The sequence below is a fragment of the Gordionus sp. m RMFG-2023 genome, chromosome 2 (assembly GCF_954871325.1).
Source record: "Gordionus sp. m RMFG-2023 chromosome 2, tfGorSpeb1-WG-v2, whole genome shotgun sequence".
NCBI classification, from domain to species: domain Eukaryota; kingdom Metazoa; phylum Nematomorpha; class Gordioida; order Chordodea; family Parachordodidae; genus Gordionus; species Gordionus sp. m RMFG-2023.
This window is the reverse complement of record NC_088776.1, coordinates 8,372,485-8,387,008: the sequence shown is the minus strand read 5'-3', so window position 1 is coordinate 8,387,008 and position 14,524 is coordinate 8,372,485. Positions and strand designations below refer to the sequence as shown.

Genomic DNA, 14,524 nt, shown 5'->3' with positions numbered 1-14,524 from the left:
AGACTGTGATTAAAATTCCTTTATAAAAAGAAAAACAATCATTTTTTTTATTATTAGGTTGCTATTTTGAAATATATTTTAATGTAAATCGCCAAATAGTAAATACTCTTATATGATAAATAATATACCTCGTCATAAATCAATATTTTTCTATGGGAATATAAATAACGTTTATTTTTAGGTTCTTCATTAATTTAAAAGTATGCAATTGATATATTGAAAAATAAATAGACATTTTTCTTTTAAAAAAAGAGAAGTATTATAATAATAGGTGGTATTAATGAAATCATAAGATAATGGAATAATATAACATTATGAAATTAGTACCTCGTAAATCTTAACATGTATTACATTATTTTATGCGAAAATTTATAAACATAATACTTTAGTATAATATTGATTTTTAAAAAAAATCATTGATTTTGAGAAGAATATGTTATATAAAAAAATATTCTTCTAAAGAGACCTAAATTAAGATAATCGGTTATTATCTCATTAGCTGATGATTATATTAGTTATTTAATGGAGAAATAGAATTCAATAAATAATTTAACGCGAGGGAAATAATATATCAATTTATCAAAAGAGGTTATAATTGTTTAAATGTGTAGAGGCGAACTACTTCAAGGATCGATGATTTGTTTATTTCAAGTCATCAAATGTATATCAAAAAAATCGCAAACACCTTCTGTTTCATCTAAGTTGAATAAATATTCCTTTTCGGTTAAAGGTGGGCTTAACTTTAGGAGGGGAGAATATGCTTCATAAGTTAAGAAATATAATATTATTCGTTAAAAAATATCAAAAAAACGAAAATTTAACACTTTTATATGTTTTAAATTCAAAAAATCTATCCTAAATTTCTTTCTTTTAACATGTAGTTGAAAAAGAAATGAGCTTAAAATAACATAAATAATTAAGATTACTGTCAGCTGTTGCGAATAAGTCTTCATTGCAATGCTCTTCAACTAAAGAAAATATTATTTTTTTAAAATATAAATTATATATCATAGGTTAACTATAATAATCGATCATTTTAAGTTCCTGAAAAAGGTGAGAATGTCACCAAGTGTTGTAAAATGGCTCGTTTTGAATTTTTTAAAATGGCTAACTCAATATTTTAACTAGAAAATTTGTCCAACCCTCGAGATTTCGCTAATAGATGTCTTGACATTTATGCCATCTATCAATAAAATCTTCAGACTTGCGTAATATTTTTCTAGATAAAATATTGAGTTGGCTATTTCTAAAAATCGGCTCAAATCAAGCCCTTTAACAACACTAATTGCCACCATTAATATTTAGAATTTAGATCTTTTTATCTTAATTGAAAGTATTTGGGAAGGGAGTAAAATAAAATGGCAGGTTGGGGTGTATTTAAATGAAACATATGTTAAAGATCCAACTAAGGATAGTGTTAGTTTATGATTAAAGATAAAGGCCGATACTGCGATTATCAGTCATATAAATTATCAGATCAGCATCTCTGATATAAAATATTAAGGATATTAACTAATCTCATTATTTCTCTCGTATAATAAACATTTACAAAAGGAAATCCTATTTCAAAATTATAAAATTGATATGCAACGATTTAATTATTCAAACATATATACCGAAAAAATAAGGTTTATTTCTTTTTATATTTGAAATAAAGTTTTTCTTCAAATGCCCTAATTATTCTTAATTCAGTTGATAAATTCAAAAATTAACGTAGAGATAATGAATGGATCTTTAAAAATAAGCAGTTAAAAAATCTTTATTCTTACCAATAGAAAAGCTAAAACAATTATCCGCAAGCTTAGGCCTCCTTACCTATAGCTAGAGCCGACGAGAAAAATGTATATTGAAAAAAAAGTGATTCAAGAGTGTTGCTGGCATAGTAAAGTTTTTGTTAGTTGCCAAATTTTTCCATATTATTTTATATCTCCAACTTTTAATTGTTATATATCAACTTTATAATTTTGAAATGAGATATCATTTTATAATGCATTTTAATGGTAATAACATGTGTACAAACTTTTGGGATATAAACCAGAGAGTAACAGGGTCTCATCTAATTCATTGAGTATAAAACTGCTATTTAAGCTGACGTTCAGTTTAGGGGAAAATATATTTGTGTTATTGGGATTCGATTTAAGATTGCTATTAAGAGATTTAACCGAATTGCGAGTCGGTGTTTGGAAAGTAGTTGTTGACGAGTTTGACTTATCAAATCGAGAAGGGGGGGGATAATATATAATTAAAATCAATAATATCGAAAAATTTATATAAGAATTAAAAAACTTTTGTGAGGTTACAGATTAGGCCATTTATATGATCGAAGCAAATAAAATTATTTCGTAATCTAAGATTATGGCCATTATTTGAAAAATATTAGTTGTCTACGATATTTCTTGCCTTGCATAAAAAAATTTATTATCAAAAACTATTTAATTTATCATCCAACATTTTCGTTATTCTTCGAAAGACCTTTCCTTGCAAAAAAAGTAACAATTGGGTATAAAATAAGAATTTTTTACAGTTTTCTTGCCGTACATATAGAAAAAAAATGGTGATCAGGGAAGCAATTATTATTTATAAAAAAAATTAAACTTGCTTGATTTGGCTTTTAAATTTGATAAAGAGGAATTAAAGTTAGTTGAAATTAAAATATTAGTAAAGATATGTGTTAGAATTTAAATTTAAAAAGATTAGGAAATATGTGTTCAGGGATAATTTATAACGAAAAAAATGGTTTAATAAAATCTAGTCATACTACAATATGAAAGCCTAACTTGATACATTAAAATTTGATTAAAATTTAAACATTTTTTTCTCCAAACTTTGAAAACTCAATATAATTTTAATAACATTAAATTTAGATAAGGATTTCAGCATTTCTTTTCTCTGATAAAATGATCCCTTTTTTGAAAAGTAATAGATGAAGATGGCAATTTTATAAAATATTTATGAGGAAGACAAAATGATTACTGGATTAATCTTCATATATATTGATCGTGCTGGACTTTTACCCGTTTTACTTCTTGTGGCCATATTATGTTCCAAAATGGAGGAAGAAGTAGTTGAGGATCTAATAAATAATATGAATGTCACAACATGTCAAAAAAATTATATCAAGTTAGTGCCTTGATTTAGCATGGCTTGGTTTGAGAAGTAGAGTGAATTCAATTTAAAAATTAATATTTAATGCCTATTTTGAGATCATATTCGTCCCAAAAATGACAAACTATAAAATTAAATTTGAACAACATTATTGATATCTATGTTATTTTTAAATAAATGATATTTTATAAAGAACAACCAAAATATTAATTTAAACCTCAAACTTATCTCCATTTGCCAAAATTATAAACATTTATCATATTTTGTAGGTTTGGTTTTAAATTTTGCACTTGTTTAACTTATATTTTCTGCTTAGTCTAAGCCCTATATATATATGTGTTGTATGGAGATTTGGGATTTGTATTCTAATGATTTTTAAGAGATTTATTAAGTGAACTCTAAATTTTGAAAAATCTGATTTTACTGTGTATCAAACATGCATATATACCTTGTGAATTATTGAAAATTTTCCTATGAAATTTTGAACTACATATAAACAAAAATTATTAAATTGTGAAGGTCAACGACAGGGTTACCAGATCAATTTTTGAAAATTGCAAAAAAAAAATTTGGGGCTGTTTTGGTCTCCCTCATTAATTCCTATAATTTTTATTTTATCAAACATGATAGTATCGTTTTATAATATTTTATCATTATTTTTAAAGTTTTTATTTCTACTTCTTTGCAGTTTAGTTATTTTATTTATTATATAAAAGTAAATCGTTAAAATGTTCAAAATTGTGAGATATCTCTGTATGTTGAGGTTGACTGGGAATCTCCCACTGATAGGGGGAGACCTGGTAAGTCTGGCCATAGGGTAGGATCAAATTTTTCAAATTTAAAAATCTCTCTCAGTTAAATGTCTTATAATAGAGATATCATTCCCATGGATTTCAAAATCCATATAACATTATATATATAATATTATTGTAAATTAAATCATAAGATAATTCAAAAAAAAACGATTAAAATAAATAAAAATATTAAACTCATGTAACTCCTTAAGATTTTCATCATTTGCATTGATTTGGGGTATAGAGAGTGAGGTATTTTGTAAGATTTGCATTTTTTCATCTGAATTAGTGTAACTACAATCATCGAGAGTTTTGATTCTCTTGACTGAATTGGTAATATCATAACATGTTTCTATCCCAACTTTTTGCTCTATATTAGGTTCAGGATTTTGTTTTTTAACACATTTATTGTTGAGAGTTAAATGTGCATTTTTATAGCTTTTAATAGCTTTCGAATCAGCTATCAAAACTGTGATTGGTTTGGAGGCACTTTTAATGGATAATTGTGAGTTGTCCTATATTAGAGAAAAAAATGATGATAAAATTTTTAGTATGTTGATTTGAAACAAAATCTAGCAAAATAAATTTCTTTGAGGGTCTAAAGATTTTTTCACACAAAATTTTGATAAGGTCAAGATTTTTTTTTTTGAAAATACCCATTTGCCATTTTAAACTAATTAGGCTCAAAATTCCAAAAAAAAAATTTTATGTGTAAAAAAATATGTACATGAAATCAAAAAAAATAATCTTCATTTTTTTATTCAAAAATCAAAATATTTTTTTATATGTTGGATCACATAAAAATTTTTATTTTTTAAATGAATATAAGATAAGAGATAATTTGTACCATATATGATTTGAGCAAATGACATTAAAATAAATGATAAATATTCAAAAGCATTTTTTTATATTTTAATAAGAAAATATATATATGTAGATATAAAAAAAATTACCATTTGATTAGGTGTAATCTGGATGACTGCATCCATAGGGTGTTTTAAAAACATTAACATGTTGTCCTCTGTATAAAAATTAAATATTTCTTCTGGTTTTATATATAAATATGTTTAAAAATAAAAAAAATGAGTTAAGGCTGTCATTTAAATTTTATTTTAGTAAAAATGATATAATATATTTAAATATTATGCATAAGATATAAATTATAAAAAAAGGATATTTTTTGTTTTCATCATCTTCAACAATATTAGTTATATTTTGTTTTGCCATTTTTATCAAATTGTCTAAGTTGTTCTCACATATATTTATATTAATTATTTCATTTTTTAAATTTTGAAGTTTTTGAAAAACTTCAGGATTATCTGAACCAGGACCACCTCCTCTGATTTTTTTAAAAAAAATTATATTATAATAACATATTTACTAACTTCCATTGAATACTGTTTTTAGAACGCTTTTCAATAAGCCCTATTCCTTCTAAGACGTTAGTTATATCATATATTCTTCTTTTTTGTCTAACAGATAATATATCAGCAGCCTTATAAAAAAAATATTGTAAATTCAATAAATGTTTACTATTATACTGATTTTAAATCTAATATTCCATCTTTAGCTTCCTGTAGCAAATTAACAAACTTAGTTGTAAGTAATCCCAAGCTTTTTTCATATCTGCTAGAATTAGGATCTTGAAAATGTGAATAAATAAGCTCAGTCATAATCTGTAAAAATTATAATTAATGTCATTTAGTTTAGATTTACGTATTAATAAATATTATATCCAATATAATTCATCTATGTTCACTGGGAAATTATGACTACTTTTTCACACAACTAATTTCAGAATTTTGAATTTAGCTTTTGTAACTGAAATTAATAAAAGGATTTGTTCTTATTCCACGAGGTATAATAAACAAATCAACTAAATCAGATGGGAAATAAATAAATTTTTGGTTTATTCTTATTTTGATTTAAAAAATTTAAGAAGAAAAATTAAAAAATATTAGTAAAGCTTACAAATTTTGCATTGTAATATTCTAATAAAATAATTAAACTTTTTTAAATAAATATCAAATTTTGGATATGTATAGTTAAAAATTAGAATAGTCACCTTTAACTAAACCTATCATACGTATAAAAATAAGGCCAATAGATGGATCCATAATTTCAAGATACTGGTCAAGATTGGCAAAGAACAACGGTGCTGGGCTTGTGAGGGAGATCATCTGATCAGATATTTTCCATAACAAGTCTTGACGGTGCAATGAGACGATGAAGTTATAAAATGAGGCACCCAGATTATTGAATGCAGGAGTATCGCAACAAGTTCCCTAGATGGAGGTATCTAGGGTAAGGGATGTTGGAAGTAGTGATAAAAGTAAAATTTGAATATGTATTTTTATGTTTGAATTGAAAAAAAAGAAGGTTGTTTTTATATTCAAATGTAGAGTTATGATTATTTTTGTAGGCAAAGATAAATTGCTATTTTGATATTCAAATATTAAATAATATAAATGGAATGTAAATTGTTATAAAGTTGTAATTTGATTAATTTAATAAATACATTTACTGGTTTTATAGTTTAGATTAATTGAGTACTTAATTGCATTTAGAACAAGTAATTTTATAATATTACAAACTTTATCTAAATCTAATTTTAAATATTTTTTAATAAAGCTATTTACAGCAAGGGGTATCTTATGAGCTAAACATATAACACTACTTAGATGTAGATCAAAGCCTTTATTAATGTCGGTTAATATATTTTACTTATCACCATAATCCCTCTGAGCCATTCCATGTCAAATCGATAAAAAAAGGCACATTTTCGGCTGACCCATTTTAAAATTGTTAAAATTTCTGGAATTATTTAGATAGGTATATAATGAGAAAGCCGTTTATTTTAACTCGCTAGCACACCTGGTTCTCGAAATATAGGGGTTCAAACGTGCGAAAAAGAGCCACTTTGGAATCTGTAAAATTTTTAAAATGCTTATATCTCAAAAACTATTTATAGTAAAAAAATGTATAATATATCATATTGTAGGTAAAAAAAATCTCTAAAGGGCTTTTAAAAAAATAATAAAAATTGACGCGAATTTCAGTCTTTAGCTTTCGGTTTACCTAACTTGCTTCACCTGTATTTTTAAGCAAAAAAGGGAGTTATTAGGCATATTATCGATTATATTTTACAAAATAAACTGTTTAAAACGTTCTCTTTTTCTACGAAATATTTTTAACTTGTCCGTTCAGATTAATTTTAAATATTACAACCCGTCTGTAGCTTATCATTTTATAGTCAGTCCACCAATGACATTCTGGATTTGGAGAGTGTAAAATCATATATTTTAGGTGCAGAACAATTAAAATTTTATTCTATATCACAGATGGACGTACCAAATATTAAAATGTTGCAACCCATTTAATCTACAGAGACATGCATATTATAGCAAGAATCTAAGAAAAATTCTACCCTGGATGACCCAAAAAAATTTACCATTCAATTTAGATATGTTAATATACTCTTCATGCCGACAAAAAATTAGTAAACATTCCTTATACTTCAAATGACAATGTAGATATTGATTCACCCCCTCATATAAATAATCAAGAGGCTATTGATAACATTAATATGTCCCTACAATCAAATGGGGAATCTCTCATTAAAAGAAAACGCTTATGTGAAAAGAAATATTCGAAGAAAATAATATCTAGAGTAAAATTATAACATTATCTTCATCAAATAATAAAAAGTTCGATGAATTTCTAGATACTTCAAAAATTAAAAAAATTATATGAAAGATATTTATGGAAATTTGTTACATTATTAAGTGTCTAATGATATGTTCACTCTGCTCCTTTGTTTAATTAGTATATTTAATAGAAATTCAAAATTTTTTAGTAAAAAAAGTGAAAAAATCCGGTATTGATAAGTTAGCAGCCAAATTTTATTTTAACCATAATCTGTACATAAAGCGCCATCTATTTTTTTCATCATTTTTTGGAGTCGATAGCGTCGCCAAGGTTTTGATATGGTATATATATTTAGCAAAGGTGTCTAAATAAAAAGCAAAAAAAAATTTCGAAAAACTCCTTTTTTTGCTTAAAAACACAGGTATAGCAAAATAAGTAAACCAAAAGTTAAAGGCTCAAATTGGCGCTAATTTTTTTTTTTGATAGCTATTTAGAGATTTTATTTACCTACAATTTGATATATTATATTTACTATAAATAGTTTTTGAGTTATAAGCATTTTAAAAATTTTAGAGATTCCAAAGTGGCTCTTTTTTGCACCTTTGAGCCCCTATATCTCAAAAACCAGGTGCGAGCTAAAATAAACGGCTTTCTCATTTTCTTAACTATCTAAATAATTCCAGAAATTTTTAATAATTTTAAAAGAGGTCGGCTGAATCTTTATCGATTTGACGTGGAATGGCCCCTCTGTATTTCTTCATAAGATTAAACTGATATGCTTTTATCATCATCAATACATAAATTTTCCTGATCGCTTACACTTGTATTAAAATATATTTGGCTCAAATTGTTTTTATTAGAAATAGGTAAATCATTATCATTATTTAATTGATCTCTAGCCATAATGTCAACCATTTTAAACATATTGGCCCTGTTTTCCACTGTGATAATTTTTTAAAAATTGTTTGGATTTTCTTTAGGTTAACGCCTATATGAATCTCGATAGTTTTAAAATTCTTAATGTTCGCACTTGAATCTGACCATCTAACATTAATACCTAATATTGATCTATTATATATAGCAGATGTATCAATTTTGAAAGAAATTATCTTATTTTTAATTCATGCATAATTTGAAGTCTAATTTTGGACGGTTATCCCACCACTGATCGAGTTATTATTTTTATATGTAGAGAATGACATATAGGATCTAGTAAAATATTGAAACACTAATTATTGACTATTTTAAAGTAAATTGTTAACAGCAATCAGCCCTACTATACATTCGAAAGCATAAAAAATAATTAATTATTCTTTACTTAGCTATTTAAATATTTAAATTAATTTTAATTTATCGATCTTAATTTTTTGAAAATTTCTATCATTGAAGAACTAATCACTATAAGAATTATCTGCTTTTATTATTGGATGCGGAAAGGATTACTTTTAGGATTTCCTAGAAAAATATATTAAATAATTTTCCTTACATAGTATCGACTTCATCCTTTTATCACACATGGTCGCTAAATTTAAAGAAGAATATATTAGAAAATATTCCTTTAGTATATCTTTGAGAATATTTTTTTTTAATCGGAAGCATTCTATATAAATAAAATATAAATAAAATTTTTATATCTCTGTTTTTCCGTTTCCTTTTAGTTTTATTTAAATTTTTATTTCCATGTTATATTTTTAAAAAATTCAAAAATTAATGTTAGAAAAAATTGAATATAAAAATTATTTTATTGAGTCAGTCTCAGCCGTCAATAAAACTCTTTTTATAAATTTAGGTTATTTTTTAATGTATTTTTTATTTATAATTTTAAAAAACCAAATTTTAATGTATAAATAATGTATTTATCGTATGGGTTAGGGTTAGGGTTATGAAAGAGAAATCACTCAGCGTCAGTCATCAATTTCTTTTCCTTTTGCCCCTCCTTTTACTTACTTAACTATTTTTTGAAATTATATACCAAGATGGTTTTTTATAAGGGAGACCTGGATAAAATGATTGGTATTTTTATTTTGCTATTTTGGCAATAAAATTAAAAAAAATTATATATTTAAATGTAGCCAAATTCCTCATCTATAAAATAATAAAAGAATAGCCTTATAACTATAATACTATAAGAATAATGATCACATATATAGTGCCATTTTTTCCATTTTTACCCTATATTCAGTATAAAATGGCTAAGCAACAGTGTTAGGTACTTAAAATAAAACTCAACATATGTAAATTTATTGTGTTATTGAACAAAATATCACAATTTTGACATCCATTTATCAATATTAGGCAGGGTTGCCATGTCTCCCCCCATCAGCGGGAGACTCCAGCAATTTTTTAGTTTACACGCAGACATCTCTCTCCCGTAAAACTATCGCAATTGAAAATCTCCCACAAAAATCTACCGCAATTTTTTAATTTCTCCCGCACTTTTTTTTAAAAGTTATTTAACGTTTTTAAAATATAAATAATAATTTTGAGAGACAGTAATTGATTATTTTTATATTTTTAAAATAAATTTTATTTACTCGAAAAACATGTCTAGTTTGTAAATATCTTTCTATCCTGTTTTATTTTTATCCAATAATAAATCAACATCATTATTCATATAAGTCAGTACAGGGGAGTTCAACATCGATTGCATTTGCAATACAAAAATATTCTCCAAAAATAATAAATAATACAGATGCAAATACAGTTGCGGAAATCGTATACACCTATCATGTAGTTCAACATTCACAGAGCTATATCATCACAATGTGGGTCGAATCTTTTTCCCATGATATTTAACGACTCCAATATAAGTGCAAACCTTACTTGTGGTAGAACAAAAATGAGCAATTTATTATCAATTTTTAACTGTAGAGATGAACAGAGCTGTTGATTTCGTGAATCTTTATTAATAAAGAATATTCTGATTGCAACTGAATATTAACTGCATGAAGTAGATTTCCAACATGTGAAACTAATCCCAAATATGCTTATGCCATTTCATACTTGAAAAAATTTTTCAAAATTTTAGGACAGCTTTTAAAATCTTTATTTAAAAAGTATTTTTTTAAGGGTTTGTAAAATTTTAAAATTCTATAGATGGCGGGTATTAGGAACATATCGCAACCAACATTGTGCAGACTCAATTCTGTAAATAAACTGTGATTTTTTCAAATTCACTGAGGCATTATCAGATCAGAAAGTTGACATGTAATTTATTGATAATCCCGAATCTGCTATATTTATTATTATATGGTTAGTTATGTCTTTGGATTTTTCACTATTTAAGGGGAAAAAATTTAATAGTTTTCTTGTAACGTCCTTAATTTTGTTGAAATAGCGAAGGATCAAAAGAAATATTTCAATATTTCTCTTATTAGATGCATCTGTTTGAATATTGCATATGTATGCCCATCTTTCAAATCGTCAAGAATTGACCTCCTTTCAGATTATAAAACATTGATGATATCCTTGCTCATTTTTGTTCTACTAGTAAAGTTTTCATTTATCTTGGAGTCGTTAAATATTATGGGGAAAGATTCTACCTACATTGTAATGATAAGTAGCTCTGTGAATGTTTTACTACAAGATAAGTGATTACAATTGCTGCAACCGTAGTTGCATCTGTATTATTTCTTATTTTTGAAGAATATTTTTGTTTTGCAATGAATGTAGATACACTCTCTTGCACTGCTTATAATAATGTGATTGAACAATAATAAATAAAATAATTATCATTGAAATGAGTATGTATTTAAACGTCATACGTGATAATTAAGCGCCTATCCCTATAATGTTATACACACATAAGGTAGATTTCCAATTGCGGATGTTTTGCGGGACATTCGCATAAAATATATTTTTTACATTGTAAAATTAAAATCGTTTGTTTTTTATAAAATTTTATCTTGTTCACATTATTTTATATTTAAAAAGGATCGTTGGTTATTTTTTATAAATTAATATATTTAATAAATCAAGATGTTATTTCATTTTGAAAAATAGTTACCGAATTTGTATTTATAAAAACTAATTATAAAAAATAATAGGCGGATAATCAAGTCAATTCAAAATCCTGGCCGGCCTTTTTTAGCAAATTTTTTATTTCTACCGCAATTTTCATATTTCTCCCGCAATTTTCATATTTCTCCCGCAATTTTCATATTTCTCCCGCAAAATACTAAATTTCTCCATTAATTTGAAAATTTTGACCTGGCAACTCTGCTATTAGGTATAACATCAATAAAATACGGGAATGTAAAATATTTTAACAAAAATATTAGAGTATGCCCATTTACGGTACATTATTTGTATATTTCAATTATTCTTTCCCTTTACCATTATTTTTAAATTTGCATTTCAAATAACCAATGAACAATTTATTAATGTTCACTTTTACTAGACGTTAATATTTATAAATTATTTTTATCCAACTTTAATCAGACCGAACATTTTAACCGTTTTACCCATCACTCCAAGGGTGATATATATTATACAAATCGTTATTGCGTGACTTCTAGCATAGCTATAAACTCCCGAAAAGATATATAGCTACAACTTTAAGAACATAAAATAATCTTATATTATGAGCTTTGATATTTTTTCGCTAAAAGCAAAATAAATTAGAGTGTAATTTTTATAATTTTTGAGGAAAAGGGGTTTTTTATCAAAATATGTCAAACTAGGAATGATTTTCAAAAAGATTAACATAAGTTAGATTTAGATATGAAACTGTATCTTTACACTAAATTTAATGTTTTTATGCTCAAGGGTTTATAAATTATTAGCGTTAATATTGTTAACCTCTATCACTCTACCCCGAACTCCCCTATTATGATATTGATACATCTTTCTTGCTGAACCCCATGCAGATTATATTTAAATATTTAAACTTATCTGATGCTATAGAAGATTAAGTGTTTTCAAAAATATAATAATATTACCAAAATTAAAAATAATGGGAATATTATGACAAATTTTATCTTTAAAGGCTTTAATATCAATCTATGAAACCGACGGCAAACATACAAAATATTTATTCTAGACTATTCTAACTATAATTATTTTAAAATATTTTCCCTTGAATATTATGCTAATTGTCACTTTTCTAGGTTATATTAAATATTAACATGTTTAATGTCAAAAAATGTTAAAGATAATTATTTTTATTTATTTTTAATTAAAAAATATGTGAAATAAGCATTATGACAATTGTCACCTCTATTTCTATATATTATCATTGAAATTATATGAAACATGTTGAAAATATTTTTATTTTACTAAAATTATATTTAATGAGATGATTATTATTATGACAATTTTCATATTTACTTTATATGGTTTATAATTATAGAAACGAAATCATCTCGAAACATGTTCAAAATATTTATTCTAGCCTATTTTAACTAAAATTATCTTTAAAGGTTTTGAGATGAGTATTATGACAATTATCAATTTTATAGCTTATATTAAATATCAATACATTTAAATTATGTGAAAAAATAAAATAATCATCTTTGCCTATTTTTAGTTAACAAATATGTTAAATGAGCAGAGTTGTTGAAGTATCTAGATACAAGTATTTAGATACTGTATCTAGATATAAAAATGTGGTATCTGTATCTAGATAGATTTTCGATTAAAGTATCTGTATCTAGATGTTATTTTAGAGGTATCTGTATCTTTTTAAGATACATTTTGATATACTTCTATTTAACGCTTTTTATATTATAAATAAAAATACTTGAATGTAAAATTTATTTTATTTCATATGAGCATATAACTTAATATTAATATATATATTAAAAAATTATATATATAAGTAAAATATTAAAACTTATATATAAAAAAGAATATATAAATATTAATTAAATATTATGTCCGAGTTATCAATAACAAGCAAATTCTGATATTACAGTCCATCTCAAGGAATTTGTTATTTTTAATTGCAATGGAATTGGTATTTTATTTTATTATATTATATTAACTTTTTAAGATTAATATTGATGACGAAAATGACGACATTCTTCTATGGCCAATTTATAGACCATATTTTAAAATAATATCTCAAAATAAGGAAAACAAATCTCTGTTAGTAAAATGTTTGCCATGTCTACCAAAAAATATGCAAATTTCAGTTAGCATTACCTCAACTTGCAACATTGTAAAAATTTTAAGGGTATAGATACTAAATAAATGTTTAAAATTTTAAATTTTAAGAGAAAACATCAAATACTCTTAAACCAAATATAAAGAAAGGAGAAAAAATCTATTAAAGAAAATTATGGACTAAGCTCATCGTCCATTGATTTTTTTTCCAAGAGACCTCAGACTTAAACCCAAACCACTTTAGATGATTTAATAACTGATTTTATTATATGAGCATTCAGCCATTTTCAATTGTTGAAAATCCTTCATTTATAAAAATTATCAAAACATTAGCTCCATAAAAAAATATAATTTGCCTACAGACAGTAGTTGCTATAATCTCCCAAAGATGGGAGAATAAAAAGAAAGAAATCATTAAAAGTCTAATAGAACCATCGTTAATATGTACAACAGCAGATTGTTGGAGTGCCTATCGCCTGTATAGCTAACATTTAAATTTGTATAATAATTTAATTGCAAACAAATTATTTGAGCAGTTTTAAGAAATGTTAATTTTTAGTTCATACATAGGAGTCACTGCACACTATATAGATCCAACAAGTTTGGAAATAAAATATGTAGCGTTGGCTTGTAAAAGCATGACTGGTAGTCATATATATGATAAAACAGCAAAAAAATTACAAGAAATAGCACAGGATTATTGCATACAAAATAAAATTTCAAAGACCATTACTAATAATGTCAAAAACTTTATTAAGTCTTTTAGGTTTATTTTATTATAAATATAAACATTATATTATTTATTTATGATAGAGATTTCAAGCCAATTGAAAATATCACTGAATCCATTGATGATCTGGAAGATGAAGAAA

At 25.1% G+C, this 14,524-nt stretch overlaps 1 protein-coding gene across 1 annotated transcript; it reads right to left on the bottom strand.

The window, feature by feature from the left end:
- Positions 1-173: 173 nt before the first annotated feature.
- LOC135924626 (transcription factor E2F4-like) lies at positions 174-5,736 on the bottom strand. The gene is made up of 10 exons (XM_065459716.1): positions 5,616-5,736; positions 5,441-5,575; positions 5,285-5,394; positions 5,077-5,238; positions 4,853-4,964; positions 4,095-4,414; positions 2,974-3,073; positions 2,021-2,207; positions 927-968; positions 174-760 (listed from the first exon to the last, which is right to left on the bottom strand). The coding sequence occupies exons 2-10, from the start codon at positions 5,570-5,572 to the stop codon at positions 648-650; spliced, it is 1,278 nt and encodes a 425-aa protein (XP_065315788.1). The 5' UTR covers positions 5,573-5,575; positions 5,616-5,736; the 3' UTR covers positions 174-647.
- Positions 5,737-14,524: the final 8,788 nt, after the last annotated feature.

Coding starts and splice junctions, on each gene's coding strand:
- LOC135924626 (XM_065459716.1), bottom strand. CDS start 5,572: ATGACTGAGCTTATTTATTCACATTTTCAAGATCCTAATTCTAGCAGA. Junction 4,965..5,076: donor GAAGATGATGAAAACAAAAA/ATATCCTTTTTT, acceptor TTATTTTTAAAC/ATATTTATATATAAAACCAG. Junction 761..926: donor CTTATTCGCAACAGCTGACA/GTAATCTTAATT, acceptor TAACTTATGAAG/CATATTCTCCCCTCCTAAAG.